The 20,771-nt window shown below is 34.9% G+C and overlaps 1 protein-coding gene across 6 annotated transcripts in view; it reads right to left on the bottom strand.

Annotated features, from left to right (window-relative positions):
* Positions 1–924: 924 nt before the first annotated feature.
* LOC127860494 (slit homolog 3 protein-like) overlaps positions 925–20,771 on the bottom strand; it is a 42,459-nt gene continuing 22,612 nt past the window's right edge. For 3 of the 6 annotated variants that reach the window (XM_052398597.1, XM_052398598.1, XM_052398601.1), the window contains exon 2: positions 925–3,423. In XM_052398597.1, the coding sequence (XP_052254557.1) occupies positions 1,669–3,411 (1,743 nt within the window). In that variant the 5' untranslated portion in view covers positions 3,412–3,423 and the 3' untranslated portion in view covers positions 925–1,668. Of the gene's footprint in view, positions 3,424–13,780; positions 14,328–19,860; positions 20,020–20,771 lie in introns of those variants that run through there. The other 3 variants (XM_052398600.1, XM_052398599.1, XM_052398595.1) reach the window with 3 other exon arrangements.

The following is a 20,771-nucleotide window of genomic DNA, read 5'->3' as shown; positions in this document are numbered from 1 at the left end:
GTATTTCAATAAACTGAGATGTTTGAAAAAATAAAGTTCTTGACGACAAATTGTGTTAACATTCTGTCCAACGGGTGTGTAAATCCCTGAAAACCCGTTGATTCTGTATCCTGGTAATAGTGCTTATAAAATGTGATATGAACGAGGAAATGATTTGTGAACTAAATGAGAATTAAAGTGTGTATACCTAAATATGCAATAATTTTAAATCTTTATAACAAATATTTCATGTGGCTGATAAGCAATAAACAACTGAAGAAAAAATAATGAATTAATTTAAACTGTAAATGTTAAACTTTTATTTTCAAAATCAAGATATACTTCAAATATCTATTTTATTTTAAATTATTTTTTTTATAAGCAAAACCACAAGAAAAATAAAATTGCCATTTTTCTTACATCACTTGTTGCTTTTTTAATTCTGACTGAAAAATTGTGTTGCAGTGAAGAGTTTTACAAGAAACAAATATGTACATGTAATTAATAAAATACTACCATGAGGTCAGTATCATTTATCAAAATCTCTGTTTGTTTGTTGTTCTGAGAAAACTGGGCATAATGCATGTGCATAATATGTCGTCCCAGATTAGCAAGTGCAGTCCGCGCAGGCTAATCAGGGATGACATTTTCCGCTTTTACGACATTTTTTGTTAAAACCAAGTCTCTTCTTAGCAAAAATCCAATTAAGGCGGAAAGTTTTGTCCCTGATTAGCCTGTGCAGACACTACGCACATGCATTTAGCCCTGATTTCACAGAACGCGACTCATATATTTGATAATTTAGGATATATAAAAAATGTCTGTTAAATCCATCATGGTCAGGGAAACCCAACCTCGGTTTATGTATAATTCTATAATTCATAGCATAATATTCCTTTGATTTCATATTTTGAACAGTCAAATAAAATATATCATACAAACAAGTGACTTTTGTTTCTTTTAATTTAATACATATGAAACATATTTGGGCCATAGCCTTCATCAATTGTATTAAAATAAAGTGTTTGATTTTAATATTCTGGTATAGGAAACAGTGTAACTTTAATTTGTTTACATTAAATATTTTCTTTTATATATGTTATTCCAAATTGGTTTAATATGATAAAATAAATCAGGCCTTTTAATATTAAAATCTCATATTATATGTAATGCACAATTGAGAATAAGACAACTTCAAATTTGAAGACATTAACCCATGTATGCCTAGCGTCTAGAAAAAGGCCTTGGCAAACAGTGTAGACCCATATGAGACGCCGCATGATGCGGCGACTCATCAGGATCTGCGCTGTTTGCTTGCATGAGTTTCTGTAAGAAAAATTCTAAATATAGAGATAAATATACTTTACATCCCTAATTTTGGAAATAAATTGATCCAATTTAGAAGGATGGGAGAGTCCACTAGGCATAAATGAGTTAATGTGTTAACATCATACTGAACAAAATGCATGTTAAATGCCCATATTGCCCATACCTGTTTAAAATTGTAACATGATAACACATGTTCTGCTTTGATAATTTCAACATTTATCTGCATGTTACGACATTCATGACAAATATAAATTCTGAAGCAATTCTGTACAATACAAAAAGGAATAATAAATTATTTTTAACAAAATGAAAAATTGCACAATTCCATCACATAACATATTCATTTATAAAATGTAATTCTTACACGATCCACAACAACCAAATCAGTAAAACTTGAGTAAATTGAAACGTCAATGTTGCAGTGGACGAGACTGCTTTAGGAGTGATATCTATAACTGTTGATGTTGATATTACTCTCTCTTTTTCCGTTTTGAAAAACAAGCACTGATTAATTTTTAAAAACTCTGCTTTAAATGCTGGATTAATGCAAACAAAGTAAACAGTATTATCTGTCAGCCCTTCTAGATTCAATTCCGTTTCATACGCTGGAAGAAATTCCGGCTGAGGCCTAAACGGGCATATTTTCCCGTCCTCAATGCAGTACACTATTCTAGACCAGTATATCTGTGACCCGTCCTTGTACGGCCACCGAAGGATCACGGAATGTGGTGAGACATCAGCCATGGTGAGATTTAGGTGAATGTTTATGTTGAATGTTGTCTCAGAGTATTGCCCATGGCTGAAGCGAATGAGTGGGTTAGACTGAAGATTAAGCTGATGAATCGACTGCAAACCTGCGAACATCCGCGCAGTAACAGTCGTGAGTTGATTCCACGATAAATCGAGGTATTTCAAATGCACTAGGTCACTAAATGCATGCTCTTCGATAAATGTTATCGAGTTGTTTGCGAGATTTAGTGAGTTTAAATACGTCATACCATCAAAGATACCAGCTAGTACGTTACTGAGAGCGTTGAAACTCAAATCTATTTCAAACACAGATTCTTTGAAACTAACAAAGGACTGGGGACCAATCTCCGTCAGCAGGTTGCAGCTAAGATCAAGGACGCTAATTCGTCTGCAACTGCTGAATGTTGAACTCGAGATCGAGCTCAGGCGATTGCTTGACAAGTTCATTTTTGTTAAACTAAGACCACCAAACGATCCACTTTGTATGGAACTAATCTCATTTTCGCTCAAATCCAAGACTTCCAAAGCCTGCGCATTGCGAAAAACCATAGTCTGAATAGTCTGCAGACGATTGCTTTTCAAGCTCACAGTTTTCAGAGTGAGCTTGTTGGATTCGAAGCTATAGCCACTCAAACTCGTAATGTTATTAAATTCCAAGTATAACCTCTGCAGAAGGGACATTCCAGATACCGTCGACATATCTATGGTAGAGATTAGATTATCATTCATTACAAGCACTTGCACATTCTGTAGTCGAGAGAATGCCGTATCAGATATGAAATTAATGTGATTATCTGACACGTCCAGATGTGTTAATGTCGCAAGACTTGCCAACATGTCTTCTGTCAAATTCGTCAACTCATTGTGATTCAGCAAAACTTTAGAGAGATTTGGTGTGTCGATAAAGGCACAAAATCCTATTGCACTAATATTATTGTGACTGAAATCCACAAATTGTAATTTTGGTAATCCAACAAAAGTACGGTTTTGAAGCATAGTGATTACATTATCTTTTAAATACACACTTTGCAATTTTGATAGGCCCCAAAATGTCCTGTTGGACAATGTCATAATATCGTTATTTTGTAAATCCAAGACCGATAACTCTTCGAGCAATGTGAAGGCAAGCTCTGGAATAGTTTGGATTTTATTGTTGCTTAAATCCAAGTAGGTAGTGGAAGCAGGAATGGACCGCAACACGTCTGGAAGCTCTGCGCTGGTTATATTTTGATTGTCGCAGTACGCATACACAGCATCAATGCATGTGCACTTGGTAGGGCAGGTAACTGCGTAGGATACAAACCAGGCAAGCAGCACCAAGCTGATAGAGTGATGTCCCTTGCTGATCTTCATCCTTCATGATTTCTGCAAAAAGAAATGTTCTTATGTGTTAATATTTCTGTAAATTATTAATGTTAATGTATATACTTTTTTTAAGGGATATGATTGGCAATGTGTGTAAAATTTAATGGCCTTTGTTGAAACTTATATAAATATTTTACCATAGAGTCAACTGTGCTAAATACTCCGATAGCTAGTGTAGAAGTCAAGCAGGGCTCCTGCCAGGCTATTATTATGATTGAGGGTCAATCTGTGCAGTTTGCACAGGCTAATCAGGGATGAACTTCCCATCTAAACTGGATTTTCGCTAAGAAGAGACTTCCTTTAAACAAAAAAACCCATAAAAGCGGAAAGTGATGTCCCTTATTAGAATGTACAGGCTGCAGAGGAAAGTGATGTCCCTAATTAGAATGTACAGGCTGCAGAGGAAAGTGATGTCCCTAATTAGAATGTACAGGCTGCAGAGGAAAGTGATGTCCCTAATTAAAATGTGCAGGCTTCAGAGGAAAGTGATGTCCCTAATTAGAATGTGCAGGCTTCAGAGGAAAGTGTTGTCCCTAATTAGAATGTGCAGGCTTCAGAGGAAAGTGATGTCCCTAATTAAAATGTGCAGGCTTCAGAGGAAAGTGATGTCCCTAATTAGAATGTGCAGGCTTCAGAGGAAAGTGTTATCCCTAATTAGAATGTGCAGGCTGCAGAGGATAATCTGGGACAACATTTTACTTACGCACTTGAATTAAGCCCTAATTTCTTAGAGGATCAATTATGTAATGTATCAAATAAGGTAGTGTAGTGGATCATTGCGTCTGCCTTGCAACCAACAAGTTTCCGATCTGATCCCCACATGGCCAGAATTCTCAAGATTTTCCCAAGGAAACGTAAGTATTTGTTCTTCCCAGGACAAAGACACAGACTTGTGCGACTCTTTAACCCTTTACCACTTAGACACGTATTATGACGCATTTGTAGTGCATAGAAAGTAAAATCTAATTAAAGATCTTTCTGACTAAGTTTTAAAGGCTTCATTTCCAACCCTTGAATACTGAGGAGCAGCAAACAGCATAAAACCCGAACCGACTGCTAGTGCCATTTTCACTGTGCCTATGAGTGGGAAAGGGTTAAGCCTGAGGTTTTTTGACGCTACAAAATGAATAATTGAATGAATGAATGAATAATTTTGAACTATTACAAAGTAATTCCTAAAGTAGCCTTAAATGTGTATCCCGAAATTGCGTTGCAGACCCAATAAATGCAGGAGCAATCATACGGTGTTTGAATAGACACTGCGACGGATACTGACAGTAATAAAAATCAGAGAATAAGACAAAATCACATTACATGATTATCAGAAGAATCTTTATTATTGCAATTATATGCAAAAATAATACTGAACAAATAAATTAATGTCTTTTTAGCATTCCACTATAACTGCTTAGGCTTTTCCATAAACAGCACATTTCATTAAAACAGGATATATCATTAGAACACATTTAAAATACATTATCTCCAGTTCAATTTGGCTACTTCTCCTATCTAGCATTTCACTCTAAATACCTGTATAAAAACTATTTATTACGCTCTGAGCCAATTTATTGCATGCAATTTTGTCACTGGATCCAATAGAAATATGATTTGGTCGTAAATCATTGTTAAAATGGCCAGCCATTGTGGCCAGGTATACCTCAACAGTGGTAACGGCTTTTCAAAATCACTGCAGATATTAACATAATTTTCGAGTTTATCATTTGACAACAAGAACAAGGAATGCTGGGACATTATGCAAGACAGATGAACGGTGTGTTTCATGCTGCAAAAATAGTGACTCTTTATAAAAGTTAATAAAATATTTTAGTGAAAAGACATTCAGCCTCGCTCTGGAAAAAAACAGGTTTAATGCAGTCCACACAGAGTTTAATGCGGTCCACACAGGGTTTAATGCAGTCCACACAGGGTTTAATGCAGTCCACACAGGGTTTAATGCAGTCCACACAGGCCAATCAGGGACAACACTTGCAGTCCACACAGGCCAATCAGGGACAACACTTGTAGTCCACACAGGCCAATCAGGGACAACACTTGCAGTCCACACAGGCCAATCAGGGACAACACTTGTAGTCCACACAGGCCAATCAGGGACAACACTTGTATTGGAATGTAGTCCACACAGGCCAATCAGGGACAACACTTTTATTGTAATGCAGTCCACACAGGCCAATCAGGGACAACACTTGTATTGTATTGCAGTCCACACAGGCCAATCAGGGACAACACTTGTATTGTATTTTCCATTTAAACGAAGTCTCTTCTATGTGAAAATCCAGTTAAAGCCAAAAGTTTAATCCCTTGAAAGACAATTTATTCAAATGCAATAAACCCCATTTTCGCAGATTGAGGCTCATTTAAATATCTCCGCAGTAAACTGTATGGCACCAAGTTATTATAAAATATCATCTATAAATGAGCTCATAAAAGGCATAATACTATTTTTGTTTCTTAATATTTGTAAATAAAAACAGATGATTTTGAGTATTTAACTTTTGTCTATTAGGAACCGTTTGAACTGTTTCAAGCAAAATGACATTTCATGTCGCACTTGCATGTAAACTGAACCAATTCGTCTTTTAAGGAAGTTGCATCAGAGTTATAATCAACAGTTAAAAAACCCCATAATGTTTCATTTTGAAACAAAAACTATAGGAACTACCAGTAGCTGTTAAAGTACTTAAATATTAACATGTCTGAAATCATTGTTGCATATTAGAGTACGTATATCAATAAAATATCTATAATTGAATAGGGTGTATTTCCTTTTAGTTCACTTTGACAAACATTATAGCAGGCAATTAAGCCTAATGGATTTATGGGAGTAACTGTTACAGATACATTTTGTAGGAGCTGAAGCATACATCTAACAACTTAATCACACTTTCATAATTTCTACTTTCCAATCAGGCATAACAAAACAGTTCTTATATTGCAGAAAAGTCATTATGATTAACCCATGTATGCCTAGCGTCTGGAAAAAAGGCCTTGGCAAACAGCGTAGACCCAGATGAGACGCTGCATGATGTGGCGTCTCATCAGGGTCTGCACTGTTTGCTTAAAGGAATTTCTGTAAGAAATATTGTAAATATAGAAATAACAAGAGATGTGTTCATCAGAAACACAATGCCCCCTATTGCGCCGCTTTAAAATAAAAAAACTTTTTTTAACCTTTGACCTTGAAGGATGACCTTGACTTTGAACTACCACCACTAAAAATGTGCAGCTTCATGAGATACACATGCATGCCAAATATAAAGTTTCTATCTTCAATAATGCAAAAGTTATAGCCAACGCTTTGATAGAAGTTATGAGCAATTTTAACCATGCTAAATCCGTGAAATACACTTAGTGACCGCGAGACCTAGTTTTTGACCCGGCATGACCCATATTCCAACTTGACCTAGATATTGTCTAGATACAACTTCTGACCAAGTTTGGTCAAGATCTAATGAAAAGTATTTGAAATAGAGAGCAGACACGAAAAGTGTGACAGACAGACAGACAGACTGACAGACGACCAGTGCGAAAACTATATACCCCCAAATCTTTGAAAGGGGGCATAAAAATACTAGACATCCCTAATTTTGGAAATAAATTGATCCAATTTAGAAGTAAGGGAGAGTCCACTAGGCATAAATGGGTTAAGGATAGAAATATACTTGAACACATTTCAGGTCAAATTTGTAATCCAGCAAAATTTTCAAGCACAAAAATGAAAACCTGTCCTGTTTTAATTGTTGGTGTAGTATGGTGTGCAATCAGTTTTGTGCAAAACAAGATTTGTTCTTGTTTCTTGAGCTTAGAAAACATGGGTACCAGGTCTTTCTCAATAAGCAACATATGTGTCTTGCTCTGGGAAAACAGTGCTTGATGAAATGTGTTGTCCAAAATTAGCCTGCGCAGCTGCAACAAGACACTTTCTGCTTAAACTGGATTTTTGCTAAGAAGAGATTTTCTTCAAACAAAAAATACCATAAAAGCGGAAGTGTCTTCCCTGATTGGCCCATGTTGACTGCACACACTAGTCTGGGATGACACTTTATGCACTGTGATGCATTAAGCCCCGTTTTCTCAGAAAGCTGCTCAAATACAAAATTTTGACTCAATCCAACAAAATGACCTGGTTTGCCAGCCATAATACAACCAATGTAAATGCTTGGACAACCCTGTGAATAGTTAATTTAGCATGTAACTACAACTAAAGACAAGGCACAGTTCAAATAGCTATATTCTAATTCAACATGCACATTTACATGCCAATTAACCCGTGTTTAACCCTTTGATCTCAAATTAAGTGACTCCTTAAGAAACCTGAAACAGACTTGAATAACATTTCAATATTATTTAACCAAAAAGGTCAAGCTTCAAACTTGTCACATTCCTGCAACAACCCGGTTCAACATTGACAGAGTCAAAGTCAGGGGATTTTGTTCATAATTAAAATTATAGTTTCTTGATTACATATTCATGAACAAAAAATCAAAATACATTTGTAGATATTCCTTTTGCAATCTGGTCAAATATAAATGCTCCCCACTCAGGCTAAATGGGGCTTTAATGCATTTGCCAAAAGTGTCATGCCAGATTAGCTCCTGCATTTCACACAGGCTAAGCAGGGACACAACTTACAGCTTTTCTGGAATTTTTCTTGTAAAGGAAGTCTCTTTGAACTGAAAATCCTATCCAGATGGAAAGTGAGTTCTTTGGTGATTAGATTGTGCAGACTTCACAGGCTAATCTGAGATGTCATACTTAACTCCACTTTACTCCCATGCATAAGGCCCCTTTTTCCCACAGCGCTGCTCACATACATTCCCTGTAGCTGATTCGAGCAAGGGGTCAATTGAACTCTACAATATCTCTATTGCGTCATCAGAAAAAAATCTGTGCAACAGTTGACACCATTATTGGCTGAGTGTATTGAACTTAAAATACATGACAAATGTGTTACCACTGAACAGCTTGCCAGTCAAATGTTATGTAACCTAAACCGCTACATGCCAGTCAAATTTTATGTAACCTAAACAGCTACATGCCAGTCCAATGTTATGTAACCTAAACAGCTACATGCCAATTCACAATGTTTTTGTTTTTTAACAACAGTTAGAACACTTAACTCCACACATTATAAAAAAGTGCCAAAGTTATTAATTACATAATACAGATCAAACATTTATATGAGGTTAAATAATCAACCATTTTTAAATCTTCATTAGGTTAAATAATATACAATTTTTAAATAATTATCATCCTCCTCCTCCTCCTCCTTCTCATCATCATCATCATCATCATTGTAAACATCATTAATATAATTGTTCCATCATTTTCACAATAAATAAATAAAACCAAATATAAACAAACAAGAGAGCAGAGAATCAGAAACCTTGCAAACATAAATGGAAAGTGTTAAAATAGCTCTACCATGTTCTGTATCCCAGCAACTAAATAATGCAGCAATGAAACTCAGAAGAACAACATCCCAACCTCCCAAGTTGAACAATAAAGGCAGTTATAGCCGACAACAACCTCTGAATAACTTTACAATCCTGACCTGGAGTCAGTTTGAACAAACAACGGAGTTGACATAACAGTTTATGACACAGTCCCTGGCCTGGTCATAAATATATCATAAAACACAGGTTTACAACAGTGTTGACCAGAGTAAAGGGTCCCTCATGGTCCACTCAAACTCACTCCCCCCACCCTCATATCAAACATTTAACGTTTCACCAAACTTAGCATTAGATCAAACACAATGTGTCTGTAATCCCTGCCAACAGTGGACTTTTAATTGCGCATCGGCCACAATAGTTCAGATATTTTCAGGAGGATGGTGTCATTGTTGGTGGGCATGCTGGGGAAAGGAATTCTCCATTTTTATGTTTCACACACTCTTCAACAGCTTTGTAGCTTTAAGAGTAAACCTCTCTTGAAATTAATAGGGCAGACTTTAATCGAAAAAAGCTTGGGAATTGATCTAATTATACTTTGACTGGTGATGTTAAGAGACACAGTTTTTGGTTTTCATTGACAAGATAAAGGCAATGACCTGACATTTGATAGTAAATCCCTTTATGTGATTATAACGCTTTGATTTTACCATAAAATGGCTTTAAATTCAATAAATTCAATAAATTCATGGGTTTACTGTTTACATATTCGTAAATCGGATAAAAAAGTAATACAAAACTATTATCTCTTAGGCCAAATGTAATACATTTCCCAACAGCAGACTGAAAGTCTAAAATAACAACACAAATAATGGATTTATTATGTTAAACCACCGACAGTTGTGCATGTTTCTATGTTAATAACGCAAACAAAACATGGCCACAACATGCTGTTCCCCCTACCCAATATGGTTATTACAAGATGTTTCTATCAGGGCTATTTTTGCACTCTGACGACAGCTTGACAGACAAAGTTCACAAAACATTGATATTGAGGAACAAAATAACTGAGATAGCTGAAGAAGTGAGCTTGCTCTTAAATGGATCAACACTCAAACACTTCAAATAGAAAGTGAATCCAGTTTTTACATTAAAGATTAACAGCAAGTGGTCTGGTGTACAAATTTAAGTATCTGGGGCCACGGCAACTCGGTCACATACTGTAAACGTATAGAAATTCGTCTGTAAGAAATTTTGTGGTTTAATAAAAAAACAACTAATTCGTTGACACGTTATTTCGTGGATTGCAAATTAAAACAAGAGCACCGCCTTGCGGGTGCAGACCGCTCATCTATTTTCTTTTTAAAGGTGAAGGGACTCTCATTTTCAATCACAAAGGAGGGAGGGGTGGAGTGAAGAGGGGTGTATAGTGTGGACATTTATTACACTATTTTCCAAAAATGCGAACAAAAATGCACAAAAAAAATTTCGAGGGGGGGGGGGGATTTTTGGGTGCGATGGTTGGACGGTATTTCAAACATAAAATAATAAAAATAAATATTTGTGTTTTAACTGTTTCAAAAAAAAAATTGGGTGGGGGGGGTGGGGTGGGTATAGTGTGAGGGTGAGGGTGTGGTGGTCATTTGTGAGATGATCTTAAAAAAAAAAAAAACTTAGGGGGGGGGGGGATTCGGGTGGGGGGACGGGGGATGGGGGGGGGATTCTTGGGTGCGATGGTTGGAGTCTGTATTTCAAACATAAAATATTAAAAAAAATATTTGTGTTTTTTAACCGTTTAAAAAAAAATATTGGGGGGGGGTGGGGTGGGGGGGTATAGTGTGAGGGTGTGGTGGTCATTTGTGAGATGATCAAAAAAAAAAAGAAAAAAAAAATTAGGGGGGCGGGGAGGGGGGGAGGGCACGGGGGATGGTTTGGGTGGACTCTATTGTGGTATGTCAGGTAAGAGTAGTTTTGTCAAAGTATCAATCAAAGCTAATCATAAATAAAGAAGTTATGGCAATTTTAGCAGAATTTAATAATTTGATGTAGAGAGTCAAGGTCATTCAAAGGTCAAGGTAAAATTCAACTTGCCAGGTACAGTAACCTCATGATAGCATGAAAGTATTTGAAGTTTGAAAGCAATAGCCTTGATACTTAAGAAGTAAAGTGGATTGAAACACAAAATTTAACCATATATTCAAAGTTACTAAGTCAAAAAAGGGCCATAATTCCGTAAAAATGACAACCAGAGTTATGCAACTTGTCCTTTTACTGTACCCTTATGATAGTTTGCGAGTGTTCCAAGCATGAAAGCAATATCTATGATACTTTAGGGGTAAAGTTGACCAAAACACAAAACTTAACCAAATTTTCAACTTTCTAAGTATAAAAGGCCCATAATTCCGTCCAAATGCCAGTCAGAGTAACATACCTTTGCCTGCACAGTCCCCTTATGATAGTTAATAATTGTTGCAAGTATGAAAGCAATAGCTTTGATACTGTAGGAATAAAGTGGACCTAAACACAAAACTTAAACAAATTTTCATTTTCTAAGTATAAAAAGGGCACATAATTCTGTCAAAATGCCAGTCAGAGTTACATTACTTTGCCTGCCCAGTCCCCTCATGATAGTAAGTGTACCAAGTTTGAATGCAATAGCATTGATACTTTCTGAGAAAAGTGGACCTAAACGCAAAACTTAACCAAAATTTTCAATTTTTTAAGTATAAAAAGGGCACATAATTTTGTCAAAATGCAAGCCAGAGTTATCTAACTTTGTCTGCCCAGTCCTCTCATGATAGTAAGTAAGTGTACCAAGTTTGAATGCAATAGCATTGATACTTTCTGAGAAAAGTGGACCTAAACGCAAAACTTAACCAAAATTTTCAATTTTCTAAGTATAAAAAGGGCACATAATTCTGTCAAAATGCACGCCAGAGTTATCTAACTTTGCCTGCCCAGTCCTCTCATGATAGTTAGTAAGTGTACCAAGTTTGAATGCAATAGCATTGATACTTTCTGAGAAAAGTGGACCTAAACGCAAAACTTAACCGGACGCCAACGCCGACGCCGACGCAGACGCCGACGCCAAGGTGATGACAATAGCTCATAATTTTTTTTCAAAAAATAGATGAGCTAAAAACAACTTATTGTTGTAACGTAATTTCGTGGATTTCAAATTTTTGGGAAAGACTGACCGTCATAATAATTAAACTGTTATTAAAACAACCAGCGTTATAACGAGGCATAATCTGCTTATCTGTGTTGTCAGCAAGACTTGAGGTTAATGTGCTGAAGCATTAAAGTGTTGCTGATAATTGTTGATAAGAGCGATAAAGCGGCGCACTGGTGGGGCCCCGCTCGCTAATTGCCATCAATGTTGCTTTGAAATATTTGCAATTCTCAGCGCAATCGGTCCCCTGGTAGGAACAATTGAGTATTATAAGGTCCCCAAAATACATGTGTGAAAAACGTTAAGTCTCTTTTAACTTAAATTGGCACTAATTGACATATGTGAGAAATCTGCAAACTGTTAACGATGATGAATAAAAAAGAAAAACTCATAAATATAGTGTAATGTGACCTTCTGAAGTGAAGTAAATGTTACAAAAACAAATATCTTGAATAACCGACAACAAAAGAAAATGTCGGAAATGGCATTAGGAATATATAAATAATTGTTGGTACTTGAATTCGTGGTTCAGCGGACCAACGAAATTCACAAAAATTCGTACCACACGAAATTTAATGGTTTTACAGTCCCTTATTGATTTACCACTTAGATATGTATTTTTATGCATTTGTTACAGTCCCTTTCAAAATTGAATTTTATTAAAGACCTTTCCTACTTAGATTCAAATTGTGAAAGCTTCATTTTCAACCCTCAAAAAGGTAGCATGATGAGCAGCATACAGCATAAAACCTGAAAAGCTGCAGGCTGTTCTGTTGTTTTTTTGCTGTTTGCTTATTGCTATTTTCACTTTGCTTCTGAGTGGGAAATGGTGAAGATGTATTGCAATGAATTCAATTTAATTACAAGCGACACTTTTTTTCCTATAATGAACAGTTTTATGGTAAAGCAATTGGATAGTGTAAAACTGATGCCAAATTATATAAAAAATGTGTTTTAATAAATATAATAGTTTGCAAGAGGACACTTTATTTCTTGTTTCACTCTGCCTATAAAGCTTATCTTACATGATGTCAGATGTAATGAGCAGGTAACAATGGCCCATTAAAATTAAGCCCAATGTTAAAGAAGAGCTTGAAATGTTTACCTGCAAATTTATTGAATACAGCAAGCAAATTTACATCTTGCAATAAATCACCATGAGAAAAATATAATGTTTAAATTACACATGATTAAAGGGACCTGTTTACAGATTTTGGCATATATTGAAGTTTGTCACTAAATGCAAAAACATAGGATCTAAAAAGCTCCAAAAAAAAAGGAAGAATATAATTAAAGAAAGAAAAAAAAAGAAAACCCCCAACTGGGCTCAAACCACTGACCCCTGGAGTAAAAGACTATCGCTTAGACCAATTGGCCATCCGTGCTCTGATACATTATGAGTGATGTATTTTATACTTTATATAAGCAATCCTCGTAGTATCACACAATATAAAAACAACAACAGAACTCTCCAAATTATTCAATTGTTCCGCATTGCAACACTTTGTCATTTTCAGGTTTTTAAATCAACCAATAGCATAACTACAACAAAAATTTGCGAATCTGAAACAAATATTTTATTTTTTGTCAATTTACCAAAACATGAAATGGCCCCTTTAAATCTCACAGATTTTATCTATTCAGATTATTAACTTGAAATACTGTTTCTCAAAAACACCCAAATTTGCTGATTGCTATTTATTTCAACAAAAGTGCATATAATGGTGCATTCATTAGTTTTGGAATTAGAATGCATAAAAATCACTCTCATTACCTGAAAACGACTCCAATTACAAAATCCAATTGTGTAATTTTATGTGGAGTCAACCGATAGAAAATCCATGTTATGGAAGAGTCAAATGCCTTCTATAAACACAATGTAAATCCATTACTTTGATATTATGTTTATCAACTATAAAATCACGATACAGTATTATTTCCACCTTGTAAATTGTAACTGTACCCTATGAAAATTACTCCGTTACATAGGAAAACAAATTATACAGTCTAGTTTTGCAATATTTGTTCTAAAGAGTTTTTTAATAGCCCCATGAATATTGATATAAATGCTCACAATCGCATTTGTTTATGTTGTATTATTTACCACATCAACTACGCATGAACACCTATTTCTACAACCCGTTAACGCTGTCACAAAAATCACATAAAAAAACGTCCACAAGGGTTTTCGAGCGTGAAATCCGAAAAATTATGCAAATAAACAAACATTTGCATAGCGTGGATTAAACTCCATTCACTTGAACAGCAATGCTAGAAGTCTACTTGCACGTCTAATAATATTTGACAGGCGGACTACCCGATTTCAAAAGTTAAACTGTATAAATACTGCAGAGTTATTACTCCAATGTCAATTTAGGCAAGGCCATAAAATTGTCCTCACAATGTTTATGGTCCCTTTAATATGACTGAAGATGTTATGACTTGAACACTATAGCAACTTATGAAATTAAGATGTAAATTAAAGGGCAATTCTTATGTTAACAATTTTAAACGGGTATAATTATGGAACAAAATATTTTAAAGGCCATCTTTTAGTAAATGTAATGTAGAATGGTTCATAACTAAAACAAATGTGACTTTTATATAATTAATCGAATAGAAAAAGGGTTTAACAAACACGCATAACCCCAGTTGGTTCTTGATAGAACATTTATTTAGAAATGTCTAAAGTAAAAGTTAATACTTGGTGATACAGGTGAATTAAAAAGCAATAACTGGGTAAGAATCAAAGAGTGGTAATAAGAAGTGTGTGTACCCTTTACCACTTAGATACATATTCAACCCTTTACTACTTAGATACGTATTTAACCCTTTACCACTTAAGATACATTTTTAACCCTTTACCACTTAGATACGTATTAAACCCTTTACCACTTAGATACATATTAAACCCTTTACCACTTAGATATGTATTTAACCCTTTACCACTTAGAGACGTATTAACCCTTTACCACTTAGATATGTATTTAACCCTTTACCACTTAGATACGTATTAAACCCTTTACCACTTAGATATGTATTTAACCCTTTACCACCTAGATACATATTTAACCCTTTACCACTTAGATACGTATTTAACCCTTTACCACTTAGATACGTATTTAACCCTTTACCACTTAGATACGTTTTTAACCCTTTACCACTTAGATATGTATTAAACCCTTTACCACTTAGATATGTATTTAACCCTTTACCACTTAGAGACGTATTAACCCTTTACCACTTAGATATGTATTTAACCCTTTACCACTTAGATATGTATTTAACCCTTTACCACTTAGAGACGTATTAACACTTTACCACTTAGATACGTATTTTGAGGCATTTGTAGTCCCTTAGAAAGTTACATTTAATTAAAGGCCTTTCTTACTAGATTCATAATGTTTTAAAGGCTTCATCTCTAAACCTTAATGAGATACTTATGAGCAGCAAACAGCATAAAACCTGAACAAACAGCATAACACCTGAACAAACTGCGAGTTACTCGCAGGTTGTTCTGGTTTTATGCTGTTTGCACATCATATTATATCTAAACCATTTTCACTTTGCTTCTAAGTGGGAAAGGGTTAAAATAAATAATATCCCAAACTGCAGATAACTTAACCAAAGAAATTGTCCAATTTTTGATAAACAGGGTCTAAATTTACAAACAGTTCATTGTACCTTGACCAAGAATCTTTGATTTCAAACATCAAAGAACTTGGGCAGTACTCAATTCTTGATTGCATACTCCAGAACACCTGTCCTTCATTTGCATATGGACTGCACTGATAGGGTTAGATCAAAGACTTAGCATAACTTCTGTAAACTATTGATTGTCTTCCAATATATCTATATTTTAACTGTTAGTTGTGGTATATTATGAGCAGAATTACATAGTTATAATAATTTTATTGGGGCTATAAATCAATATTTGCTCCAGTCATCAAACGTTGATTTTGACACCCAATAGAAATCCAGGATATTTTATGATGACTAGTATGGTCGACCAGTTGGATAGAAATAGTTTGCTTAGACTTTCTGTTTCATCAGAGGTATAAAAGTGATATATTGGGTTATTCAACAACGTGACATTCTTTACAACTGAAATATAAAGTTATAATGAACTCTTTGTTAGGGTGGATTTATTCCACATTTACAACAGTATTTCAATCACATATCAATAAAACTATTCACACTTTTCTGTGGTAAGCTGGTTTTACCTTTAATACGTGCACATACCTATGCCAGTAACTGAACATAAGAATCATTTCATTACCAATCACTACACACGTTACGTAGCCGTCAGGGATCAATCACTAAATAAGTTACATGGCCGTCAGGGATCGATCGCTAAATAAGTTACGTGGCCATCAGGGATTGATCACTACATAAGTTACATATCCGTCAGGGATCGATCACTACACATGTAACGTGGCCGTCAGGGATCGATCACTACACATGTTACGTGGCTGTCAAGGATTGATCACTACATAAGTTACGTGGGCGTCAGGGATCGATCACTACACATGTTACGTGGCTGTCAAAGATCGATCACTACATAAGTTACGTGGCTGTCAGGGATCGATTACTACATAAGTTACGTGGCTGTCAAGGATTGATCACTACATAAGTTACATGGCAGTCAGGGATCGATCACTACATAAGTTACGTGGCCGTCAGGGATTGATTACTACATAAGTTACATGGCAGTCAGGGATCGATCACTTCATAAGTTACGTGGCCGTCAGGGATTGATCACTACATAAGTTACGTGGCCATCAGGGATCAATCACTTCATAAGTTACATGGTAGTCAGGGATCGATCACTACATAAGTAACGTGGCCGTCAGGGATCGATCACTACACATGTTAGGTGGCTGTCAGAGATCGATCACTACATAGGTTACTTGGCCCTCAGGGATCGATCACTACATAAGTTACGTGGCCATCAGGGATCGATCACTTCATAAGTTACATGGCAGTCAGGGATCGATCACTACATAAGTTCCATGGCCGTCAGGGATCGATCACTACATAAGTTACGTGGCCCTCAAGGATCGGAACCATAACCCTCTGATTTCAAGTCAAGCATTTTACCAACTTAGCCGGCCATTTTTATATTATGAGTGAATACTTGATTAAAGATAATATCTTTCAATAATAATTGGACCTTGCTCTGTGAAAAGGGGGTTTAATGCATGTGCGCAAAGTGTCGTCCCAGATTAGCAGTCCGCACAGGCTAGTCAGTTACGAACTTTCCGCTTTAAAGATATTTTTGTTTTAAGAAAGCAAAAAAAAAGTTTATTTTTGGAAACCTTCAAATTGGGAATTTTCAGGTCCCATTTGGGAAAAATATATGTATACTCTTTTCCATTGGGAATCCCGGGCCCAATACCGGATCCAAATTTGAACGAAAAAAAACCACTGTGACCGGATAAAGGGTTTAGTTTTTTTCAGGTTATTTAACACTGATTTAAATCAAATTTGTAGTAAAATTGTATTTGATTCTGGCAGGATTCTGTTGATAGAATTAATAAAATAAGAAGGAACAATATTGGTACCAAGGCAGTCGATTTTAGAGATTTATTTTTCACTGTGTTCATTTTGATCTTAAGTTTTCATTATAGCAATAATAATAACAATAACAACAACAACAGCAACAATATTATTATTATTATTATGATTATTATTATAAAAATAATTATAAAAATAATAATTATTATTATTATAACAATGATAATAATATAATGTGATTGTATTTTTGTGCAAATTTCTGTACCTATACTTAATATGCAATTATTCTACATGTTTAGCTAGCTATAAATAAATATGAAAATAAATTTACCATTACACAAAAACAGAAGAATACCTTTGGCCTTTATAGACCAAAATATAAACTTACGGATTTTCATAAGTATGGAACACTTTGATACTCGGTTATCATGAAGCATTATCACTAAAGAAATCAATGTCTAGAGGAATAGGCTAATGGTTTGTGTTTGCCAATGAAAGTACCCAACAATAGATTGTAAACAAAAACACAGTTAAATACATAAACAATCTGCTTCTAACCATAATACAATAAGTTAAGTCAATTAAATACAGCATGGTTTCAAAAGGGTGAAAGAAGAGGTCAACAGAAGTGCTAATAAACATTAATTAAATATGTACAATTTGCAGGTCTGTGCCACAAAATAATCAATATTATGAAAATTCTGAATCAATTTTAGGGTTTTAATTAAGAATATTGTCACAATCTTATTAGAGATAAAAAATTGCAGATTAAATCAATAAAGTGTAGCGTTACAACACAGTTTTTGTGTTTTACGATGCAAAATCTAAATCAATATCCTATTAGGCACAAACATGTTTATGAAAGCTAATGAGATACACATGTATCTTAAAAGCTTTCTAAAGAGTTTATTTAAAACAGAAGCTTCAATATGTAATTGCAGGATCTAAATGATATTGTTGACGCAGTTTGTAATGCAATCACCTCCTACCCCACCCCCACCACCCTCCACCCCACACACACATATTTATATAAACACAATAGAGAAGCACATGTTAAGCTCAAACCATCATCATCAACCAAGAGTTGAAAGTTTGCATTTGAATTAAAATACGAAAATATATACATTTCGGTACATACATACCACCACAGACACCCTGCACCCACCGCCACCCCTCTACCCCCCCAACCCCATCCCCCCATCCCCCCCCCCCCACATACACACCCACACATACACACCCACACTTTAGAACCCACACATTAAGCCCTAAACCTGATGATCATCAACCAACAGTTGAAACTTTAACAATGAGACTGGCTCTACGAAAACAGGTTTTTATGCATGTGTGTTGTGTCATCCCAGATTAGCATGTGTGGTCTGAGCAGGCCAAACAGGGGCGACCCTTTCCGCCTAAAACAGGTTTCCTCTAAAAAGTGACTATCTCTATACGAAAAGCAGCATAAAAGTGGAAACTCAGCATACATGTACAAATCAGTTAGCAGGTAATCATATTATCAAACTAAGAAAATGCCATGTTTAAAATTTAATGGAACACCAAAAACACAAAAATGCAAGCATTAAAAAGCATTTGAAGTACCGTAATTACTCTAAGTTTTTAGACAAAATAATTATTTTTTGTGACTATATTTTCGGATATACGGGTTTTCATCCACAATTCATGACTCTGATTTTTCGGACAGTATATTTACAGCGCTATTTTACTAGATTTCTGCCCCGTTTCGCTTATCTGGGACCCTTCGATCATGGAGTTTTACAACCCGATTAAGTTCATAAAAACTGGCATAGAATTCCCTAAGGGCGATGGACCATTACAATTGCGTTATTGGGTAGATTACCATGTATACCGGTAATAAACAATGGTTTCACCCAACAGCATTCAAAATGATATCATATTCAGGAAGCAGTATGAATGTTTTTTATAACATTAAAAAAAAAATGTATATACCATTTCAGGTAAGAGATTGCAAATAAGTGAAGTTGTTTTTTATTTAAAGCTGAGAAAAGAGAGTATAACAGAATAAAAATATTGCACATTTATCAGTTGGTTTTATTTCAATAAATTAATTGACAAATAAACATAACATATATGTCTCTAAATGTTCGGATACTCATACTTTTTAAATATTTTTAATTTCTAAATTTTTTAATTATTTTTAAGTGTTCAAAAAGAGTAATTACGGTAACCATCTATTTATGCTTCTGCAATCTACCAGCAGTTTTAATCAAATAATAAACATGGTCTATTTATTACAAAGAAAAAAATTCATTTCAAAGATGATATTAACTTGATGGTCAAGAAAACACAATATTTGTCAACCTGTCACCAGTGAATTCTGTTCACATCAAAACACTCAAAACGTCCCATGAAGCTTTAACTTTTAGAGCACAATAAGGGTTTTCAATTCCATGTTGTATGAATTGAGCACTAAGTAACATCATTGTCAAAACGATTTGACACTAACAACTATATCTTTCATTTATGGAAAGGCAATAAAACCATTTAACTGCCTTTCTTTAAGTTCCTGTCAACAAAGATTACGCACAAAATCAGCATGGGGTATTGTAAACTATGTTCAATGCACTGAGACAGTTAGAATACATGACTGGTGTGCTGTTATATCCAAATAAATAAAATTGTGTTTAACTTGCACATTATACTGCATAATTGACTGCATGTGTAAACAATTTATACTGCATAATTGACTGTACATTTAGACAATTTATACTGCATAATTGACTGTACATGTAGACAATATATACTGCATAATTGACTGTAAATGTAGACAATTTATACTGCATAATTGACTGTACATGTAGACAATTCATACTGCATAATTGCTGTACATGTAGACAATTAATACTGCATAATTGACTGTACATGTAGACAATTTATACTGCATAATTGACTGTACAAGCAGACAATTTATACTGCATAATTGACCGTACATGTCGACAATTTATAAAGCATAATTGACTGTACATGTAGCCAATTTATAAAGCATAATTGACTGTACATGTAGACAATTTATACAGCATTATTGACTGTACATCACAATTAGACAATTTATACAGCATAATTGACTTTAAATGTAGACAATTTATACTGCATAATTCACTGTACATGTAGATAATTTCTACTGCATAATTGACTGTACATGTAGACAATTTACAGGTATACTGCATAATTGACTGTACATGTAGACAATTTATTCTTCATAATTGACTGTA

Source organism: Dreissena polymorpha, chromosome 15 (genome assembly GCF_020536995.1).
Source record: "Dreissena polymorpha isolate Duluth1 chromosome 15, UMN_Dpol_1.0, whole genome shotgun sequence".
NCBI lineage: Eukaryota > Metazoa > Mollusca > Bivalvia > Myida > Dreissenidae > Dreissena > Dreissena polymorpha.
Note: the sequence above shows the minus strand (reverse complement) of the source record. Positions and strands in the feature narration are given on the sequence as shown.